The sequence below is a fragment of the Lissotriton helveticus genome, chromosome 7 (genome assembly GCF_964261635.1).
Source record: "Lissotriton helveticus chromosome 7, aLisHel1.1, whole genome shotgun sequence".
Lineage (NCBI taxonomy): Eukaryota > Metazoa > Chordata > Amphibia > Caudata > Salamandridae > Lissotriton > Lissotriton helveticus.
The window spans coordinates 552542781-552567475 of record NC_136068.1 but is presented as its reverse complement, the minus strand read 5'-3'; the positions used below and the strand labels follow the sequence as shown (position 1 = coordinate 552567475).

Below are 24695 nucleotides of genomic sequence, written 5' to 3'. Positions count from 1 at the left end.
ATGTTTTTTTTTAAGATAATCTCATTGATTGTCTATTTTTTGCCCGCTGTTATGTGATGAGTACTATTGAACTCACTGTTTCTAGTGAAATTCAATATATTCTGAGAACAGCAAAAAAGGCAAATGAAATGGTTTACAAATTATTTTGTGTTGTAAAATATATATTGTAACTGTATTTTTTTGTGTCTTCCACAGGTGATAATTTTATAATATATATTTTTTTTATTATTTATTATGCTTAAGGTAAGTACAAGTAACTGTCAGCTGCGGCCCTTGGAGGGAGTTTCGGTGGGGCAGGCAGCCGGGGCGGGGTGGGGGGTGATAAGCAGCGGAATCTGGATGATTGCAGGTAAGTAAACGATTAAATTAATAAAATGAATTTCGTACCGTGCCCTGCATCGCAAAATGTGATGCAGAGCACAAAACGAAGGGGCATATTATCAACAATGGCGATATGTTATCGCTGCTTTTATGTGCAGGAAACTGCCGATAAAGCAGAGATAATGGGCTTGATAATAGGCCCTTGTAAATTCCTATAGCAGCCCAGGTTCTGGTGTTAACCTGGGCTGCTATGGGAATTCATAAAGGCCTATTATCAAGCCCATTATCGCAGCTTTATTGGCAGTTTTCTGCCGATAAAAGCAGCGATAATCTATTGCCTTTTGTTGATAATATGGCCTGAAATTCATTTTATTAATTTAATTGTTTACTTACCTGCAATCATCCAGATTCTGTTGTTTATCACCCCTCACCCTGCCCCTCCCCCGCCTCGCCTGCCTCTCCCACTGCTAGTCCCTCCACGGGCCATGGCTGGAAAAAGCGGTAGAGATCTAGTCATTTAACACAGAGTTGTGGGGAATCCTTGGTGAGACGTGCGCTCACTAACGAGTGCGCACTTCACCGAAGACGTTCGGCGTTCAGACATGTTTTCAATTGCTCCTTCGACATTCCTGAAGAAAAGGTGGAAATATTTCTGTGAGAGTTAAAGAACGTTGTATGACAAGTTAGTGAGTAAGTAAACTTAAATTACATTATAGACAATATTGAATGTACTCAGTCGATGTATTTTCTCTAACTTAAAGCAAGAATCGACAAAAATCGTGTTAAGCAAGGTTTTAAGGGAAAATAACACATTTAGCAAGGAATACTACTAGAAAGACTTTTGTATTAAGAAGGAACATTAGGGAAAAACATAAGATATTCAAAGATTGACAGAATAGGTAACAAGCAACTGCATAAAGAAAGGTTAGTAGAGGAACACAAGGAAATTAATAATATAAAAATTAGACAATGAACTGAGAGGCCTAGGTTAATGAATGTTACGTAATTATAGGTTATAAGCCATGAGAAAAATAAAGAACCGCAAGCTACAAGGTTGCAGATAAATACTAGAGGATAGGCTAGTTCGAAAGTTGAGGAGGTAGGTAATTAGTAGGGTTAGACTAAGTTATATATGAGGAATAGAGAGAGAGTAAAGACATGAAGTATTCAAAAAGTAGTGTGATAATGATGTCGAAATATACACAGATACACAGTGTTATTCTGGACAATGAATAGTATCTTTTGCATTTTACTAAAACACATTTATTATTTTGGAATGGGTAAGGTGAATAGATATATTCTACATTTTTTAGTAGTGTATTTTAGTGTAATAGCCTGAGTCTTTTCCTATAGTCATAAGGAGTGAATGGTTTTGAAATATAAGAAAAGCTAAGAACAGGATATTGTTATAAGTAATTATATTTATATAGCTTTGCAAAGGAGTAAAACTGTAGTAATGGAATGGTATTAGATAATAGTATTTATATAGTATTTTTTGAAGGCCAAAATAGGTAAAAACTGTAGTTTTGTATTTTATCTTATGAAAAGTGATAAAATGTACTGTTTATATTTTTATAGAAGGAGCAAGAACATAAAGGAAAAATTATGGAAAGACAACAGGCTCATACGGAGGAGATTTTGGATATTATCTTGAGTATAATTGAATAATTAATCGTATCTGTCACAGGCAATGAGAGTGAAGAAGGGGAAATTAGTGCTGCAGAAATGAGGTGTGATTTTGAAGATGAAAGCTTTGATGGAGAATTTCTAGAAGTATTAAATTATGTTGAAATTTTAGAACAAATTAATTCAGAAACAGCTAACGAGGCAATTGATCTGAATGACATATCTGATGAAATTGTGTTAGAATGTCTGTTCAATTATGAGATGTTACAAAAATAAATGTATTGTTTAAAAATAATAAAGGTTTGAGAACTATCTACTACTGTATTTATTGTACTAAAAGTAAAGCACCTATAGAATTAGTTATATATTCTTTAAATGTTTGTATTGATGTACAATATGCAAAGTGGGTCCGAGGGTATGGTTTCCTAAAATTCGTATGGAGTATACATGCAGTCTTGTATGCGCCTGCAAACTTGTGTTTTATGCCTTCAATTTCCCAGTCTGTATCCTTAGAGTTGCTCCAAACACTCTGTCACTGTTGTTTTAGTTTTGTAGTGAGTCATTTATCAGTATGTAGTAATCCATTCACTACATTAAAACACTAATGGGCACATATATAATAACTGGCATATCCCCAGGAATATGTTAGTTATTGTGCTCCGTGATACCACCACCATGGATGTGCCGTATTTACAATGCGGTGTATCATGGGACAAAAATGGCACATATATGTGATGTATCTTTGCTGTAAAGGTGGTGCATTGTTTGAGTTATGTTGCAAGTGAAACACATTTCCAGCAATGGTCTGGGGGCCCTATTCTGAGAATGCTGGGTCAATCCTTACAACTGCTTCAAGCTAGTGCAGGGTTTTGACACAGCATGAGCCCTAAAGTGACCAAGTGAAATCTTGTAGATTTCAGTCAGCCACTTTTAGGAGGTGTTCCTGCGCCAGAACCACCCCCCCTATGTAGGAATGTCTTCTTCTGGTACAGGGATTTACAATGTGACGCACCTCCCAGAGACATCACATTCTAAATACCACATACCATGGTGCGTCTTTTGCACCACCGGTCCATCAGAAAAGTGATGCAACGGCGGTGTAAAAGAGACACAAGGATGTTGTAAATCTGCCCCTAACAAACACTTACAAATTCACCCACGCAGTTTCACTAGCAGTGCATTATTTCTGAATTTACTTTGGTTATTATTTTATATAAAAAATATGAAATGTAACTTTAAAAATAAAATAATAATAAGTATTTATAATAAAAATGCAGGAAATTATAATAAAATGAAAGAAATATAATAATTAATACATGAAATGATCATTTACAAAACCTTTGAAATTCACTGAAAAAACCATAGGTTTCAGGCACGTTATAGTTAGGAATTAGCATTTAAAAAACCTTAGAAATTTACTGAAAAAAACATAGGTTTTAGCCACATTATAGTTAGGAATTAGCATTTAAAAAACTTTAGAAATTCACTGAAAAAAACATAGGTTTCACCCATGTTATAGTTAGCTGGACATTTCTCTCATACAAAACCATTGAAATTCCCTTGTTATAGTTAGTTCAGCTAACTATAACTCGCGCGCCCGCAATGCACTGCAAATGACGTCACATATTAGATCACTCATCACATGGTCAGTGACATCACTGATGACATCACTTATGACATCTCAAATGACATCACTGATGACATCACTGATGACATCATCCTTGTGAAAGAGTGGCAGAACTCCTCTCACCCTAATATAACCTTTGATACACACATTCAAAAATAGATACTAACATTTTTTTAAAAATGGAGCTACCAATACCAGTTACAACAACCTGTTCAGTAATTCCAACATCTACATACACAGCCACTCATCCACCAACAGTTCTATATAGTCACCTAAACATTTACTCACTTATCATATGTACTCATACACCTATACATCCTGTTACACACGATACTCATCCATACAGTTACTCACACACATACTCTCACATGCAAATAAACTATCAAACATCCATTTGTTTGCATATACAGCTATTCACACACCACTACACTTACTATTACAGAAACGTACATATACTTACTCTCTTAAACAATCAGTTATAGAAACACATACTTATTTATACAGGAACTTTTTCAATCTGTCACTGTCATATATCCTTACTTATATACATCAATACTCACATATACTAGTTTAAAACATATGTACTTACTCATAAAGATACTATTGAGGCAGTCATTCACTCACTAGCACACCCATACACACATTCATCCACCCGTACAGCCCTGCACACATGCAGTCTTTAAAACACATACAAACAGTGAGTCAGTCATTCATGCATCTGTGTCCTAAGTAATATACGCCATCAAACCATGCAGACACTCATTCTGATACTCAAAAAAACAACTAATAACCCATATAGACACTTGTGTAGGTACTCACCAACCCATGCAGCCACTTATACACAAAGTGAGACACTGATACAGATATTTACATATTTAAACATTACTCGCAAATACATGTATTCACTAAGATACACTTAATAAGTCAGTTATAAAATGACATTTACAAAAAAAACATCAATTTAGACACTTATTTACCCATTTATTCTTCCATCGACCTATAGATATACATATATAAAAATATTTATTTTTCAGAAAGACACACATTCGGTGGATGATGTCATCAGTGATGTCATTTGAGATGTCATCAGTGATGTCATCAGTGATGTCACTGACCATGTGATAGGTGATGTAATATGTGACGTCATCAGCAGTGTATTGCGGGCGCGCAAGGTATAGTTAGCTGAACTAACTATAACGGGGGAATTTTAATGGTTTTGTATGAGAGAAATGTCCAGCTAACTATAACATGTGTGAAACCTATGGTTTTTTCAGTGAAGTTCTAAGGTTTTTTAAATGCTAATTCCTAACTATAACGTGGGTGAAACCTATGGTTTTTTCAGTGAATATATATATATATATATATATATATATATATATATTACCTACTGGCGATAGCCAGTAGGTATATATAGTTAGGATTTTTTTCCTATGGGATTTTTGAAAATTCTATGTCGAATAACTTTGGCGTTTGAGGACAGAAGTGGCTGAAATTTTCAGGAAAATGGAACATTTTGTTTCTGAGCAGCCCCTGAAAATTTGGGGGGGTTTCGTCAAGGGGGGGCCGAGAAAAAAGGGGGGTCCCAAAACGTGTTTTTCCCATGCAATTTTCCATAGGGCGGTTGGCCTCACTTTTAGCCTGAACGGCTGAATGGATTTACACCAAACTTGGCAAAATTGTAGGGACTGGTAGCCCGATGTGCCTTTGCTATGTCTCAAGATATAGGCTCCAGTGGTTTTTACGAAAATTAACTTTGAAAAATATATATTGGGCTACATTGGGCTATATATATGTTGGAGCCCAAATGTAGCCCAATGTAGCCCAATGTAGCCCAAAGATGGCCACCAGAGACAAAAAAAACAAATGTAGCCCAAATATCAGCCAGATGTAGCCCAACTATAGCCCAATGACAGAATCTCCAAGAGTGTTCTAAAGAACAACTAGAGTGCTAACAGTCCTACTTATTACAAAGGTATGGCACACCTGAAGCCATCTTGATTGGAATAAAGTGGTAACTCTTAAAACATTTAATTTAAAAAGGAACAAAATGAGGGGGTTCATTTTGCCATAGAAAGTATGATTAGCGAATATATGACGAAATCCCGCATACCATCAGTCCGCAAAAAAAATCCTGCATGTACTATTAGGCCGCAAATTAAAATAACGAAAACCTTTAGAACGAATATGCCTTTAGCATACACTAAACAACTAAACTACCCTAAACCCCTACCCCCAGCATGACCCTACACTACACAAACAGTACAACACTACCCTAAACCCTAAAACACTACCCCCAGCATGACCCTACACTACACAAACACTACAACACTACCCTAAACCCTAAAACACTACCCCCAGCATGACCCTACACTACGCAAACACTACAACACTACCCAAAACCCTAAAACACTACACCCCAGCATGACCCTACACTACGCAAACACTACAACACTACCCTAAACCCTAAAACACTACCCCCAGCATGACCCTACACTACACAAACACTACAACACAACCCTAAACCACTACCCCCAGCATGACCCTACACTACGCAAACACTACAACACAACCCTAAACCCTAAAACACTACCCCCAGCATGACCCTACACTACGCAAACACTACAACACTACCCTAAACCCTAAAACACTACCCCCAGCATGACCCTACACTACGCAAACACTACAACACTACCCAAAACCCTAAAACACTACACCCCAGCATGACCCTACACTACGCAAACACTACAACACTACCCTAAACCCTAAAACACTACCCCCAGCATGACCCTACACTACGCAAACACTACAACACTACCCAAAACCCTAAAACACTACACCCCAGCATGACCCTACACTACGCAAACACTACAACACTACCCAAAACCCTAAAACACTACACCCCAGCATGACCCTACACTACGCAAACACTACAACACTACCCAAAACCCTAAAACACTACACCCCAGCATGACCCTACACTACGCAAACACTACAACACTACCCAAAACCCTAAAACACTACCCCCAGCATGACCCTACACTACGCAAACACTACAACACTACCCAAAACCCTAAAACACTACCCCCAGCATGACCCTACACTACGCAAACACTACAACACTACCCTAAACCCTAAAATACTACACCCCAGCATGACCCTACACTACGCAAACACTACCCAAAACCCTAAAACACTACCCCCAGCATGACCCTACACTACGCAAACACTACAACACAACCCTAAACCCTAAAACACTACCCCCAGCATGACCCTACACTAAACAACCACCACAACTCTACACTACACTAACACAACACTACACTACACAACACTACACTACACTACACAATCACTAACCCACGAAAAAATGAACACAAACCCACTTACCTCTCTCGTCATCGTGGTTTTCACAACGCAAATGCATTTACCATACATGCCTTTAAAACGTAATTCTTTGTAAAGGCATGCGCGATAAATGCACATGCGTTTTGAAAAAATGCGGGATAATGGTATGCGAGGTCAATGACCTTGCGGGATAATGGTATGCGGACTGAAAGTCTGCGGGATAAAAAATGCAGGAAAATGGCTGCAAACCATGATTAGCAGCAGACTTCCCTGGTGAGCACTAGCTTTACTACAGTGATCTAATGAGCAACTAGAGTGCGAAAATTCAGAATTTATGGCAAATGTGTGACACATCTGAATGCCTTCTTGATAGAACCAAAGTAAACAAGCATTGAAAATGCAATAGATCTCGCCCTCGTTTAAGTTAAAGCCATTCTGTTTGTAATGAGGTGGCTTTTTAGCTTTGCTTTTATTAGTGTTTTTAAAACTTTCATGTAAATAACATGCATATGTATGCATATATGTATATGTATGCATGCATTTATATTTATATAGATATGCAGATTATATATGTTTATATATGTATATTACCTACTGGCGATAGCCAGTGGGTATATATAGTTAGGATTTTTTCTCTATGGGATTTCTGAAAATTCTATGTCTAATAACTTTGGCGTTTGTGGATGGAATTGGCTGAAATTTTCAGGAAAATGGCACATCTTGTTTCTGAGCAGCCCCTGAAAATTTGGGGGGGTTTCGTCAAGGGGGGGCCGAGAAAAAAGGGGGGTCCCAAAACTCGTTTTTCCCATTCATTTTTCCATAGGGCGGTTGGACTCACTTTTAGCTCGAACGGCTGAATAGATTTACATGAAACTTGGCAAAATCGTAGATATGGTTTGCCCGACGTGCCTTTGCTATGTCTCAATATATGTGCTCCAGTGGATTTTGAGAAATTAACGTTTACAAAAATATATATATCTGTGACAGCGCTCCGGTTAGCGCCCCGGTTCGCGTACCTGACGCGTAACGGAACTTCGCGAAGCGAAGCTGATTGGCTCTCCGGTGTCTGTCAACATTCTAAACAGTCCGGAGCGGCCGCCATCTTGTCTCTCGGTACGATCGAGAGACAAGATGTGGTGAAAAACGAAGGGGGAAATGAAGGAAAGGGGGCAAGGTAGACCACTCCTGACCCCCTAGGATTGATGAGGGGGATATTAAAGTGCCCCGCGGGGCAAAAAATAAAAAAATATTTTTTTTTGCGATTTTACGCCGTAGAGGCGCGTCCCGGTACGCGAACCGGGCAGCTCACCTGGCAGCTCACTGGGCAGCTCACCGGGCAGCTAACCGGCAGCGTAGCTGTCAACATTGTAAACAGTCCGGAGCGGCCGCCATCTTGTCTCTCGGTAGGTTCGAGAGACAAAATGTGGTGAAAAAAGAAGGGGGAAATGAAGGAAAGGGGGCAAGGTAAACCCCTCCTGACCCCCTAGGATTGATGAGGGGGATATTAAAGTCCCCCGCGATTTTTCGCGGTAGAGGCGCTTCCCGGTACGCGAACCGGGCAGCTAATTGGCAGCGTAACGGGAGTCCGCCATCTTGTGTTTTTGGAGCGTCCGGTTCGCGTACCGGGTAGCGTTCCGGTAAGCGTAACAAGGGGAAAACCAAGAGAAACAGTAAAAAAAAAATTAAGGGAATAGTTTTCCAGCAAACTTGGCAAAATTGTAGGGACTGTTTGTTTGATGTGCCTTTGCAAGGCCTCAAGATATGTGCACGTGTGGATTTTGTCTAATTAAGGTTAAAAAAAATATATATATCTGTAAGCGTGCTCCGGCACGCTTACGTTACGGGTTTTGTTTGCGCTGCAGAGCCGATACGTCACGGTTATGCGACGCGTCATGAGGCGTCTCACGTGGCTACGTGATACGTCACGTAATAAAGAATATATTTTACAGCTATAGATATTAGCTTTTAAAAAACCAATGAAATTCACTGAAAAAACCATAGGTTATAGACCATATATAGTTAGGAATTTGCATTTACAAAACCTTGAAAATTCACTTAAAAAACTATAGGTTAGAGACCATATATAGTTAGTTGGACATTTTATTGACATAAAACCAATGAAATTCCATATATAGTTAGTTGCACTAACTATATATCGCGCACCCGCAATCCACTGCTGATGATGTCACATATTACATCATTCATGACATGGTCAGTGACATCACTGATGACATCACTGATGACATCTCAAATGACATCACTGATGACATCACTGATGACATCTCAAATGACATCACTGATGACATCATGACACACCAATACCAGTTACTACATACGCACTCACTGATTCCTACGTCTACACACACATTCACTCATTCACCCATACAATCACTCATACATACAGTCACTCATTATTACAACACTATCATATGCACTCATACACCTATGCAGACACTCACACACTGCCACTCATCCATGGAGTTACTCACACACCTAGTCAGTCCTGTAAAGAATCAATCACACTTCCATTTCCTCATCTATACAGTTAAACACAGAACACCATACTTCAGTAACATCACTGATGACATCACTGATGACATCTCAAATGACATCACTGATGACATCTCAAATGACATCACTGATGACATCACGACACACCAATACCAGTTACTACATACGCACTCACTGATTCCTACGTCTACACACACATTCACTCATTCACCCATACAATCACTCATACATACAGTCACTCATTATTACAACACTATCATATGCACTCATACACCTAGTCAGTCCTGTGAAGAATCAATCACACTTCGATTTCCTCATCTATACAGTTAAACACAGAACACCATACTTTTCACACATATACTAACACATACTTACTCTCTTATACAATCACTGATACAAGTACACATTGATATGCACAGAGTCACACACCTCCCAGCCAGCCACACACACACTCAGTCTTCCATACATCCACTCATTCTTCAATATGTAAAACATATTTAAACTTTACAAAAACACACAGACACTAGATGATGTCATCAGTGATGTCATTTGAGATGTCATCATTGATGTCATCAGTGATGTCATTTGAGATGTCATCAGTGATGTCATCAGTGATGTCACTGACCATGTCATGAATGATGTAATATGTGACATCATCAGCAGTGGATTGCGGGTGCGCGATATATAGTTAGTGCAACTAACTATATATGGAATTTCATTGGTTTTATGTCAATAAAATGTCCAGCTAACTATATATGGTCTCTAACCTATGGTTTTTTAAGTGAATATATATATATATAACCTACTGGCGGTCGCCAGTAGGTAGTTATAGTTAGGACCTAGTTTCCATAGGAAATCCTCAACATTCTATTTGGATTAACTTTGGCCCTGGTGGATGAATCTTTGCGAATTTCTCAAAGAAGATGGCTCGGTCCGCTGCGCTCCTTCCCTGAAAGTTTGGGGGGGATTGGTGAAGTGGGGGCTGAGGTAAAAGGGGGTCCCAAAACATGTTTTCTCCATGTTATTTTCCATAGGACGTTTAGACACGGCTACAGGTCGAACGGCTGAATGGATTTATAAGAAATTTGGCAAAACTGTAGAGTCCGGCTCGCAGATTACGCTTTTTTTGGAATGGTGTAAATCCGTTCAGTAGTTGATGAGAAAATTAAAGTTAAAGTCAATTATATATCTGTAAGCGCGGACGGGTGCGCGTACTCAAGCGGCTGCGCGCGAGCGGAATTTTTTTTTTGCTGCGTGACGTCTGTTAACGTTCGATTCGAAGGAAATCAGGAAGTGTTGACCGCCATTTTGTCACTGCGAGTAAATATATTGTCATTTCAAAGCGTTGGAACATGGAAAGGGGAGAAGGTAGAGATTGTTTTGCTGCATAGGTTCTCTCAGGGTGTGCAGTAAGGCCCTTAAACGCGAAAATATATATATATATATTTTTTTTAAAGTTGCGGGGTGCACGCACCCGGGCGCGCACACCTATTTACAAGAGTGTGAAAATGGAGATAAATCAGAAGTTTGAGTGCTTTGATGTAAGGTGGCTCTGAAAAGAGCCCTTGTGTTAATTGAGTTTTTTCTGCATTTATAAGTAAGTACCGATGCAGAGTCTGATGTTGCAGAGGAAGATTCTGTTTCCCTCATCCGTGAAATGAACACCATCTGTCCTATAGATGTCTTGCATGTGGTAACGCAAGTTGTTGTGGTAAATAGAACCCATGCTATAATCTCTGAGGAAAGCAGAAACAGATTTATTAACATGTCTCCTTGCTTTCTCAATTTGTGCACAATGTTGATTGGACTAATTCCATTTCTGTCTTTGGCATATATTGGAATATACCAAGGCAGTTCTGGCTTCGTTATTACGAGCACTAGAAAACAAGACATTCTGGGCAATACCATCCTTGACGCAGCCTTTTATTCTACAAGATGGTGTCTTTCAAAAGCCAGGGGTATAGGAGTATGTAACAAGCGAGCCATTTAATTGAAAAAACTAAACGTGACAAACGGTTGCAGGATCAGTGAAGGTTGATTTTTTAATTGAAAGTATAACAGGATCAGTTACAATAAAATCGTCAATACGCATACCATGGGCGAGTATCATGGGTAACATTATTTCGAAGCTTTATTAATACAATAATCAATAATGAAAAATCGACATCAATAGGGTTGTCCGTATTCCTAGTCAGTACCCTTCCCCGCCCGCAATGTGAATAAAGACCGCATACATCCCCCATAACGTCAAGGCTAAGTAACTAGAACGTCATAAGGAGTTGCAATTCGCTCCCATACTGGCGCCATTTTGGTCGAGGTCAGGCAGGACCAGAGTATAGTTCAATGTGTCCAATAAGTAGCGGCAGGACCAGAATCCCTTTCGGCAGTTCTGGCTTCGTCATTACGAGCACTAGAAAACAAGACATTCTGGGCAATACCACTCTTGACGCACCCCTTTATGCTACAAGATGGTGTCTTCCATTCAGAAAATATTGTTGGCAGCATTTTGAAAGGAAAGATAAACGGCCGTTCTCCTAGTGAGTCTCACATTGTTACATTTATGAAGAAAAAGGCTGAAGAATGTACAAACTGAAAACCAGTTTTTGTCTGCATAGCATCAGCAGCAACACTTGAGTCAGCTTTGTGTGAAGCCGCCATCTTGATCCAATCAATACCGTCCCCCTGCACACATTCAGGGACCAGGCCGCATTGCGAGGGCACCGCAGGGCGTGTCTTCAGGTCAAACGGATTGTGGGACAAGGTCCAGAAGACAAGAGTCACCAAAAGGCTAAAAGTCCCGCCGGACCTCGGGGGCCGGCCGCCTATGTCGGGGGCGATCTCAGATGGTGTCTTCCATTCAGAAAATATTGTTGGCAGCATTTTGAAAGGAAAGATAAACGGCCGTTCTCCTAGTGAGTCTCATATTGTTACATTTATGAAGAAAAAGCCTGAAGAATGTACAAACTGAAAACCAGTTTTTGTCTGCATAGCATCACCAGCAACACTTGAGTCAGCTTTGTGTGAAGCCGCCATCTTGATCCAATCAATACCGTCCCCCTGCACACATTCAGGGACCAGGCCGCATTGCGAGGGCACCGCAGGACGTGTCTTCAGGTCAAACGGATTGTGGGACAAGGTCCAGAAGACAAGAGTCACCAAAAGGCTAAAAGTCCCGCCGGACCCCGGGGGCCGTCCGCCTATGTCGGGGGCGATCTCAGAAGGTGTCTTCCATTCAGAAAATATTGTTGGCAGCATTTTGAAAGGAAAGATAAACGGCCGTTCTCCTAGTGAGTCTCATATTGTTACATTTATGAAGAAAAAGCCTGAAGAATGTACAAACTGAAAACCAGTTTTTGTCTGCATAGCATCAGCAGCAACACTTGAGTCAGCTTTGTGTGAAGCCGCCATCTTGATCCAATCAATACCGTCCCCCTGCACACATTCAGGGACCAGGCCGCATTGCGAGGGCACCGCAGGACGTGTGTTCAGGTCAAACGGATTGTGGGACAAGGTCCAGAAGACAAGAGTCACCAAAAGGCTAAAAGTTCCGCCGGACCCCGGGAGCCGGCCGCTTATGTCGGGGGCGATCTCAGGCCACACCAGGGCAACAAGACTGAGATCAATTTGCTCATACTGATCCATAACGCCCCGGCCTCTCCATGTCGTAGGCCGCAAGAGTGGGCGAAACTCAGCTGGCCGAGCGAGACTTGGGGAGGGCGCAGGAGCCAAGCGCCCCATCCCAGTCCGCGCTACCACACCGTACCTCGGGGGCCTCCGTTAAGCTGTTCAGGGAGGCATCGCAAGCAGCGGTTCTTTAGATCAGTGGCTCTCACCGGCAAGGCTCCCCTCCGTCAGCAGCGATCGTTGGCGTTGTGGTTGTGGCCGGAGGCTCCGCCTAGTCAACGCCCCGGCCTCTCCATGTCGTAGGTCGCAAGAGTGGGCGAAACTCAGCTGGCCGAGCGAGACTTGGGGAGGGCGCAGGAGCCAAGCGACCTTTGTCAGTCCGCGCCACCACACCACACCGCCCCTCGTGGGCCTCCGTCTAGCGGCTCATGGGGGCACCGCAGGCAGCGGTTCTTCAGATCAGTGGCTCTCACCGGCAAGGCTCCCCTCCGCCAGCAGCGATCGTTGGCGCTGTGGTTGCGGCCGGAGGTCCCGCCTAGTCAACGCCTCGGCCTCTCCATGTCGTAGGCCGCAAGAGTGATCGGAACTCAGCTGGCCAAGCGAGACTTGGGGACGGGGTAGGAGATAAGCGGCCCCTCCCAGTCCGCGCCACCACACCGCCCCTCGGGGGCCTTCATTAAGCGGTTCTGTGAGGCACCGCAGGCAGCTGTTCTTCAGATCACAACAGAGTCTCATGCTCGATCGATTGAGCTGGCCGAATCAGGCAACATGAAGGTGGGGAGGGGGGCACCTCTTGCTCAACCACCACCTGAGGAGGTGTGGTTTAGTTCTAAACCAATGAAAAGTGTTACTTTTAGGTCACATGACCTAGCCTTACATCATTAGGAAACCAAAAGTGAAATGAACCAATGAAAAGTTTTATTAACAAGTCACATGACCTGTTATGCTTACGTTACGCGCTTCGCGCCGCGCCCCGGATCGCTTCCGGGAAGCTGTGCTTTGCGCACCGGATGCGCTAACGCGGCGCGTCATATGACGCATTACGCGACAACGCGATACTACAGTGTTTCTGGATGTTTCAGACTGAAGCTGGCGTCAGCATGAGAGCACCCCGTGGCTAGGTCGTGGCCATTCTAGGAGCAATCATGGCAGAAGCTGCCCACCGGAAGTCTGCGGGAGTCGGGGGCCCCGGTGACACTTGTAGTATCTTCAAGGCTGAGGGGACGCTTTTGGGAATGGGGCCCATGCCGTAGCAGTCAAGCGTCCGAGTTCCAGGGTTGTCCAGAGCCATCCTTGCAGGCCAGGCCCAAGTCTGTGGAGCCGACCGCCATTTCCTGAGCTCCGTGGCAGCCGCCTGTCGCTGTACCGGAAGAGTGGGTGCAATTCAGCCGGATGGCGGGTGAGACGCTGTAATAGCAAGAGCAGGCGTAATTCAGCTGGCCGAGCGAGGCACTGTGCCGCAGGAGCGGGCGCAACTCATCTTGTCGAGTGAAGCGCTGGGGTGCAGCTGAGAAACTTCCACTTGGGGAGGTGGGGGAGGCTCGTTCGCGCCGCCTCTCCCTTCCAGTGCACCCCACGCCGTCTCCTGGCGCAGGTATATGTGATGGTTGGACCAGGGCACCGCAGGACGTGTCTTCAGGTCAAACGGATTGTGGGACAAGGTCCAGGATGGAAGAGTCACCAAAAGGCTAAAAGTTCCGCCGGACCCTGGGAGCCGGCCGCCTATGTCGAGTGAAGTGCTGGGGTGCAGCTGAGAAACCTCCACCTGGGGAGGTGGGGGAGGCTTGTTCGCGCCGCCTCTCCCTTCCAGTGCACCCCACGCCGTCTCCTGGTGCAGGTATATGGGATGGTTGGACCAGGGCACCGCAGGACGTGTCTTTAGGGGTGTAGCTGAGAAACCTCCACCTGGGGAGGTGGGGGAGGCTCATTTGCGCCACCTCTCCCTTCCAGTGCACCCCACGCCGTCTCCTGGCGCAGGTATATGTGATGGTTGGACCAGGGCACCGCAGGACGTGTCTTTAGGGGTGTAGCTGAGAAACCTCCACCTGGGGAGGTGGGGGAGGCTCGTTCGCGCCGCCTCTCCCTTCCAGTGCACCCCACGCCGTCTCCTGGCGCAGGTATATGTGATGGTTGGACCAGGGCACTGCAGGACGTGTCTTTAGGTGAAACCCTGAACTATGGCACCCAACATCCAGGACTTATGACATTTATGGAAGGCAGTGACATCGAAGAATCTCAGGGACCAAGCATATGCAGAGTCTTTCCCGGGGTATTTGCACAACGGTCCTCCACCCCTAGGCCGCCAGCTATGCTACCTTGACAGGAACAGTGTCATGCATTTGGATCGATGTTGCAGCAGGCTGCCATGTAAATAGTTAATTAATTAAACGTTTTACCCTGTTACTTTGTTGGTGTGTTGTATATATTTATAATATTTGCATAGGGTTTCTCGTTATTTTGGCAGGGGTGGGCGGCGGAGGAATTTCACTGAAAAAACCATGCATTTGGATCGATGTTGCAGCAGGCTGCCATGTAAATAGTTATTTAATTAAACGTTTTACCCTGTTACTTTGTTGGTGTGTTGTATATTTTTATAATATTTGCATAGGGTTTCTCGTTATTTTGGGCGGGGTGGGCGGCGGAGCAAATTCACTGAAAAAACTATAGGTTAAAGACCATATATAGTTAAATATCTCAAGTCCATCTCTGCACTCGATGGAGATACAGGTCGTCGATCAAAAAATGTGCTGGCCACCTCTAATGGTAATAGCGTGGCCAGGGCTTTTGTCAATTCCTCTGCAAATTGCACAGGGTGCTCTTGTTTGACATGCCGCACCATGGTATGTATGGAAAAGGAATATTTTTTTGTTGGATTTCCTCTTGAGAGAAACGAGTCACATATCGTGCAGGTTACTTTTGGTGCATTTACTTTCTTTTGATCTTCAGGATAAGTGAAAAATTGCCAGATGAAAGATTCTTTTTTTCTTCTTAAAGGTAGTCGATCATTTTGTTCAGATTCGGAAGATGAATGAGATACGGTAGCCATTTCACCAAAGTCTTCCGAAAAATGTAGGACGTTGTTCTCTCTTGAGAGTAGAAAAGATAGTGAGAGAAGTGGGTGGAGTGCTGCGTGTAAATTCCAGAATAGAAACTAGTAAGAACCAATTGGAAGTGTTGTTTTCATGTTGCAGCAGGCTGCCATGTAAATAGTTATTTAATAAAACATTTTACCCTGTTACTTTGCTGGTGTGTTGTATTTATTTATATTATTTGTATAGGGTTTGTCGTTATTTTGGGCGGGGTGGGCGGCGGAGCCGAGCTATCTTGCAGCCATCATGGCGTCGAGCTCGGTTTCTCTCACTAGTTTCATATTTCTCATGAGGGGTTGTTCCTAATGTTTCTATTTTAGCGAGGTGAAAAAGAGATCCTATCAGTGGCCTACTAATTTTGCTCGATTCCTTTTGTTTTTTCGAACGATTGTTAAGTTAAAGTTTGCTAGCACGATACAGTGGCTAGTCCGCATTTTATATATGTCTTTTTTATTAGGGGTCTCCTCCGGTGGAGTCGGACGATCTACCTCTAATAACCGGTAAGTGTTCCTCTGAAGGAATGCGTCTTGAAAGTGGCTGACTGTAATGTATGATATTTCACTCAGTGACTTTCAGGCCCATGCTGTTTCAAAACTGTGCATGTGCTTGAAGCAGGCGTAGGTATTGACGTAGCATTGTGAATATAGTGCATTGGTGAGCCTTGCTGGAGCTGCATCACAGTTGCGATGCAACTCTAGCAATGTATTAGTTTTTGAGCACAGATGTGTTACGCATGTATGGTGTTTTTGTTCCATGGTGCGCCACATTTCAAATGTGGCACACCATGGGTAACGGAGCACTACCATACTGTGGTGCACATTAACTGGTGCATATCTGGGTATGAAGTAGTTAACATGAATCTGCCCCATAGGTTACAAATCCGCGTTTAGTAGACTGTTTGGCCTTTGTAGTTTTATGTTTTTTCTGTTATTCTATGTAGGTATGTAATATTGCAAGATTTTTGTCACGAAAAAGAAGCCATGAGTATTGGGTTTGTGAAAGATTGCAAGATTTTTAAAATTAAAAAGGAAAAATCATGGCATTGTTTAATATAGTATTGTAAATACTTATCTTTAACAATGATGACAGAGTAAAAAAAGGTTAACCTGATGTTCGAAAGTTATTCACAGGCTTCTTTAGAGGAAGTATTCTATATGATTGTAGCGTGGGTGTTTCACTTTTTTATAGGTAATAGAATGCATTCTGCAAGCATGTAGTACTCCTCCTGCTACAGCATAAATATTCTTCAGTGCTTATTTTCATTTCGTAAGTGGTATTGAGACCGACACAGAACTTCAATGGATCGGAGGGGCTGTTCCTGTGCATCTGGAGGACTGCCAAGCCGTTGCAGCAGTGGGAGTGAGGCCTCTCACGACAGAGAACTTCAATGGATCGGAGGGGCTGTTCCTGTGCATCTGGAGGACTGCCAAGCCGTTGCAGCAGTGGGAGTGAGGCCTCTTACAGGGGCGTAGCGCAGCTCCTTTTGATGTTCACAATTGCAGATAACAGGGTACAGATGTGAGAGAAGTGGGTGGAGTGCTTCGTGTAAATTGCAGAATAGAAACTACTAAGAACCAATTGGAAGTGTTGTTGTGAAGTCACATGACTTCACATGCGCGTCTCAGGACGTGTACGCGGTGATAGTATCTGGTCACGTACGCCATTTGGAAGTAGCGGTCTAATTCAGCGAAGTTTCAAAACGTGAAAAGGAGTAAATCCAAATATATCCGGATTTAATATATCTTCTGAGCTGGAATCAAGCATACAATTGTTAAAGTATAAAACCTTTTATATATTTTTTTTTAAATATTAAGGTGTGTACATTCGGTCACACACAAAAGTTTAAAAAGACATTCGGCTCTATTTAATGAAAATTTTCATTTTAATAAAAAAGAAGCCTAGGTTTACTGTCTTTGACGTAGTATAAGTTCTTTGATGGGTCTATGAAGAAATTTAATAAGTTGCAATCGCGAAGTTTTCCCGAAATATATAGGCGGGTGCGCGCACACGGTCGCGCACGAACGAAAGCCAAAAAAGGGGAGATAAACCCCCTTTATAATATGCTCCTGAAGCTGTTTTTAATACAATGAGTTAGTTCTGAAAATAACTTTTTTTTTTTTTAAAACAAGTGTTATGTTGTTTGATTTTGGACCAGGGCACCGCAGGACGTGTCTTTAGGTCAAATCCTCAAGTATGGCACCGAACATCCAGGACTTATGCCATTTGTGGAAGGCAGTGACATCTAAGAATCTCAGGGACCAAGCATATCCAGAGTCCTCCCCGGGGTATTTGCACAACGGTCCTCCACCTCTAGGCCGACAGCTATGCTACCTTGACAGGAACAGTGTCATGCAGTTTTTGATTTTTTTAACTTGCAACAACATTTTCATGTGTGACACAGGATCAAAATGAAATGAAGAAATTTATCTTTTCTCGGGGCATTTATGACTCTCAATTTTTAGTTTAGTAAGAATGAGGCTCTGCTCTCCGTACAGAAGAATTTCTCCACACTCGTTGCATTTCATGTGCACCTTTGCAAGATATGGTCTCAAGTCCATCACAGCACTCGATGGAGATACAGGTCGTCCACCAGAAGATGTGCTGGCCACCTCTGATGGTAATAGTGTGGCCAGGGCTCTTGTCGATGCCTGTGCAAATTCCACAGGGTGCACTTGTTTGACATGCCGCACCATGGTATGTATGGAAAAGGAATATTTTTTTCTTGGATTTCCTCTTGAGAGAACCGAATTGCATATCGTGCAGGTAACTTTTGACGCATTCACTTTCTTTTGTTCTTCAGGATAAGTGAAAAATTGCCAAATAAAAGATTCCTTTTTTCTTTTTAAAGGTAGTCGCTCATTTCCTTCAGATTCGGAAGATGAATGCGGGGCGGCAGCCATTTCAGCAAAGTCTTCCGAAGGGTGTTGAACGTTGTTCTCTTTTGAAAGTAGAAAAGATAGTGAGAGGAGTGGGTGGAGTCCTCCGTGTAAATTGCAGAATAGAAACTACTAAGAACCAATTGGAAGTGTTGTTTTTAAGTCACATGACTTCACATGCGCGTCTCAGGACGTGTACGCGGTGATAGTATCTGGTCACGTACGCCATTTGGAAGTAGCGGTCTAATTCAGCGAAGTTTCAAAACGTGAAAAGGAGTAAATCCAAACATATCCGGATTTAATATATCTTCTGAGCTCGATTCAAGCATACAATTGTTAAAGTATAAAACCTTTTATATATTTTTTTAAAATACCAAGGTGTGTACATTCGGTCACACACGAAAGTTTAAAAAGACATTTGGCTCCATTTAATGAAAATGTTCATAATATTAAAAAAGAAGCCTAGGTTTAGTCTCTTTGACGTATTATAAGTTCTTTGATGGGTCTATGAAGAAATTCAATAAGTTCAGATTGCAAAGTTTTCACGAAATATATAGGCGGGTGCGCGCAGTCGGTCGCGCACGAAAGCCTGGAAATGCGCTATCCATTTTATTGAGAACTGTTGCCGAGAGTGCGCACACCGGGTCGTGCACGAAAGTTTAGAAAGGCTATTTTTATTTACAGGCAAATTTTAATGCGTTGAAAAAAAGGCAAGGTACAGACTTTCTAATTCTGTATCGCTTTACAAGGAGTCTCTATGCAACTTGAACAGTGAAGAAAACGGCTTGTTTCTGAAAAAAATATTGCCAGAACTTTATTGACAAAAGTATAGGTTGTATACACGAGATATTTCTGAATTAGCATTTTAAAAACCTATGAAATTCACTGAAAAAACCATAGGTTTTACACACGTTATAGTTAGGAAGTAGCATTTACAAAACCTATGAAATTCACTGAAAAAACCATAGGTTTGACACCAGTTATAGTTAGCTGGAAATTTTACTGATATAAAACCAATGAAATTCCACGTTATAGTTAGTTGGACTCACTATAACTTGCGCGTGTAATGCACTGCTGATGACGTCACATATTACATCACTCATGACATCACTGATGACACCATCCTTGTGACTCAGTGACAGACCTCCTTTCACTGTAATCTAACCCTTGAAACGCATATTCAAAAATAGAAACTAAAATGTTCAAAAAAATGGAGATACCCATACCAGTTACAACAACCAATTTAATAATTCCACCATGTATATACACATGCACTAATTCACCAACAGTTCTATATAGTCACTCATACATATATTCACTAATCATATGTAGTGATACACCTACACATCCTGTTACACACCGACAGTCATTCAAAAGTTATTCACACACATACTCACACATGCAAATAAACTATTGAACATACATTTATTTGCATAAACAAATATACACACACTACCACTTTACTTCTAAGGAAACTTACACATACTTACTCTCTTAAAAAAATCACTTCTAGAAACACATACTAATTTAAACAGGAACTTTTACAATCCCTCACTCTCACATATATTCACTTATATACATCAATATTCACATATACTACATTAAAACATATGTAGTTACTGATAAAGACACTAATAAGACAGTCATTCACTCACTAACACAGACATATGCACACAAATCCACCCATACAGTCCTGCATATATGCTGTCTTCAAAACACATACAAACAGAGACTCAGTCATTCTTGCATCAATGTACTAAGTAATACTCCCACCAAAGCATGCAAACACTCATACTGATACTAAGAAAAACATCTAATCACCTATATACATACACATGTACCTACTCATCAACCCATGCAGCCACTTATACAGAAAGTGAAACACTAATACATGTATTTAAATATTTAAGCATTACTCACTAATATATGTATTCACTAAGATATTCAATAATATATACATATATAACACATATTTATTTTTCAGAAAGATACACATTCACTGGATGGTGTCATCAGTGATGTCATGAGTGATGTAATATGTGACGTCATCAGCAGTGCATTACACGCGCAAGTTATAGTGAGTCCAACTAACTATAACGTGGAATTTCATTGGTTTTATATCAGTAAAATTTCCAGCTAACTATAACTGGTGTCAAACCTATGGTTTTTTCAGTGAATATATATATATATATATATATATGTAAACACTTTTAGGAAGAAGTTCCATTTTTGAAAGACAGCCAGGACGTGTGCACACACTGTCAATGTGGGGACATATTGGGCCCACATATTTCACCACCATCATATGTCCCCATCCCAGTTGGGAGGTTAGATGATAAAACACTCCTCTGATAATTTATGTCTTTTTAACTCATAAGACAACAATCGATAATGGTATATTTTGATATAGGAGTATTACTTTCTAACAAACTTTAACACCTTGATTGCTCTTCCAGATTCAGGATAATACCAGGCCCTATTTAATACATTTCTTGTTCACTCTAGGTGAGTTGAGATTAATTCAAGATGTTTAACTCGTATCACATTTGTTACATCCACTCACACGGTCTCACACTTTATTGTTTTCTACTATGCAGGCTTCACAATGTTAGTCCTGATGAAGACCACTACAGATGTTTTTAGGAAACACACATAAGAATGGTCGAAATGTTGGCAATCTCCATATATAGTGCCAGGCAATGTACTGATGAAACAGATTTTTGTCATAACAAGCTTTAAGCAAACAATGTTTTTATTTTTTAAGTCACTTGATTACACTGCACAAGCACTTCTCTCATGTCACTTTTTGAAGCAGCTCTTTTGTATTTGTTTCATGGAACATCGATATATGAAAGACAATATACGAAAGAAACCAGACCTATATTTGTTTGCAATCATTAATTGATATAGAAAAATTAATAGATTAGTTTGTTTAATCCAATTTGATTAAAGAAATTAATTATAGCCTTTTCCCCAACAGACCCCGTTGTTGATATATACCGTTGCATACCCATGTACTGAGGGACATAGGGTCACCCCACTGTTATTAATGAATGAGACCTTCTGACATGTAGTTATTCCACATGTTTATATTTCCTTATAAAGATTATACTGTAGCCCACCTGTTTGGTTGGTAATGCTCCCTTCTGAGCATAGAATGCATTCAAAGCAACAGCTTGGCTTCCCTTCTATAGCTGCTTTTCTATAACCTTGATGACATGGCTCACTGCAAATGGAGAGGGGTACCTGAAGATCAATGAAATAGGAAAATGTGAAGGTAAGAATATAAACGTACAACAAAATCTGTTAAATTGATGTGCATCTGTCATGCCAAAAGAAACACATTGTCCACAATAGATAGAGCAAGAAACACCAATGGAGGCAGCATTTTTTTACATCAATTTTGAGCATTATATCCTCTTCAAACAAAGACATACTTTTTCATGTAAATAAAAAGCTAAATGAGCAACTTTTCCCTAATACAATGTGTAAAAAACCTGATATCGCTGCTAATACAATGTGTAAAAAACCTGATATCGCTGGCTTCTAGAACGCACGTTTGCCTGCGTTGTGCTGTGACATTAATCATATAGATATTATTGAACTTGAGCAATGTTGATTATTATAATGTCATCAGGGTTAAGGCCATGTGGCATCACATCCTGGGAAGATTCAGGGTCAAAAATCATTTGATAATACTTCCTTTGATGTATCAAAGGTTAAAGAGAGGTCACTATCACTTTTGCTACCCCTTAGCATTTTGATTAATTGAATAATACCCAGACATAGCATGGTAATTTTGTACCTCTCTTGGTAAGTCTTTGAAATGGAGGGTACTTGTATAATTACTGGTGAAACAATGTTTCCATTAGTTATTCCCTAATTTAATAGACTGAGATGTAAATATAGTGTAGGGCCTGGCAAAATATGTATTGTTGACTCCACCCTTCCCAGCATACTTACCAACATCGCTGCTCTCCCCCACGTGAAAGTGAAAGGGAAGGAAGGCACCGTGTTTATTAAATACAGTGCATTTCTGTCTTTTCCCCTGCACTGGAACTGTTTCATCAGCCTAGCGCCAATGCAGGCGCCCTTGCACCATGGTGCAAGGGTGCCTTTGCTGTCGGCAGGATTGTTCAAGGGCAGGGAAGGGCACCTTCCTGAACAGAATCAATCCATTGAGAATGCAGCACACACAGAAATAGGAATAAATTAGAAGAAATAACGTTTTTTCTCCTCATTACGCCTCACCTTGAGAGGCATAAGGTTTTGGAGCATCCCTAGGTTTACATGGTTTTTTAAATATGCTGAAGCCTCAAAATCTATGGGTGTTGCGTGGGAACATTCACCGTAACGCCAATGGAACGCTTTCCTAGTGCAGAGTGAGGCAGCGCAGCAATTCGCACTGTCTTGCCTTACTCCATATCGATGAGGCCATTCAAAGCCAGGTAAAGTGACTTTGTGTGGCCTTGGAGATATGATTTCAAGGCTTGTCCCAACGGAGCGTCACAAAAAGTGATGCTACGGCGGAACAAGGGGCTCATAAATATGCCCTCTAGTTTATATTCACAGCGACGGTTGCAAGTCTACTTAGAATAACCATTTTTATCAGACATTGTTTCTTCAGTGCCTGCCGTTTTGTTTGATGTTTGTTTGGTAGCAGTCTAACATCTCCTCACTTCCCAAGGGAAACCGGATATATTATTTTGCTCACCATGCCACTCCAGTTTAAAACCAGCCTGGGACCCATGTCTGGGCATACCCGCGCACTGAGGGTGATAAAGTGAAAGACATCTAAATGATGGACAGAGTAAGGAACAAATCAAGCATTCACCCCCAGCCAAGAGATCTTGGTGAAATCCATTTTTCAAAACCTCACCATGCCTCCCCAGTTTAAACCCAGCCATATGCAAATCAGTCTTTACCATGCTCCTCATGGGAACAGTCAAGCCCAAACTGCATCCTGGGACCGGATTCAAGTATCACCCCTCAACAGCTAGGCTAGCTTGAATCTCGTGGCATAGTAAGTACCAAGAGTTGGGTCTCTCTTGGCTAGGGATGAGTGGTTGAAAAGTTTCAGCCCCCCCTCCATCCATCATCTTGGAGTGTTTACTATGTTCACCCTAAGTGGCCAAGGGTTATGCCAAGACATTGGTCACTTGTTAGCTGTGCCACTAGATTCAAGCTAGCCTGGCTGATGAGGAGTGATACTCTGAAACCAGTCCCAGGATGCTTGTTTCGGGTCAAGAAATACCTGACCTGGCAATCTTTTGATGAAAGATTTAATAGAGAAAAGCAGGGAGCAAGTTATGGCATGCCTGGACAATGAATAAGATCCTGTCTATGTGTTACAGGCCTTTCCTGTAATCTGTAACTCTGTTGCTGACATCTTGACCCCTGAGCGTAATGTAATCACACATAGTGAGGCCAATATTAGGCTAGAAGTCTGGGAGAAACTGTACAACGCCAGTGTAATGAACAATTACCATCTTTTCTGGAAGAAGATTAATGCCCCCTATTTTAAGACACTTATAACACCCATATTGATGTCACTATTTTACCGTCTAGATGGGTTGAGCATTTCTCCCGTGTTTATGGTAGCGACTTTGAGTCTGAGAGAACCCCTGATACTATACTGTGTACATTTCCTGGGGGTGGGTTCAAGTTAGCTCCTCC

At 41.6% G+C, this 24695-nt stretch overlaps 1 protein-coding gene across 1 annotated transcript in view; it reads right to left on the bottom strand.

The window, feature by feature from the left end:
- The window catches only part of LOC144769172 (extracellular calcium-sensing receptor-like), a 201401-nt gene that overhangs the window by 111302 nt on the left and 65404 nt on the right, over positions 1 to 24695 (bottom strand). The window contains exon 4 of the mRNA XM_078653188.1: positions 22142 to 22265. Coding sequence (XP_078509314.1) covers positions 22142 to 22265 — 124 coding nt within the window. The remainder of the gene's footprint in view (positions 1 to 22141; positions 22266 to 24695) is intronic.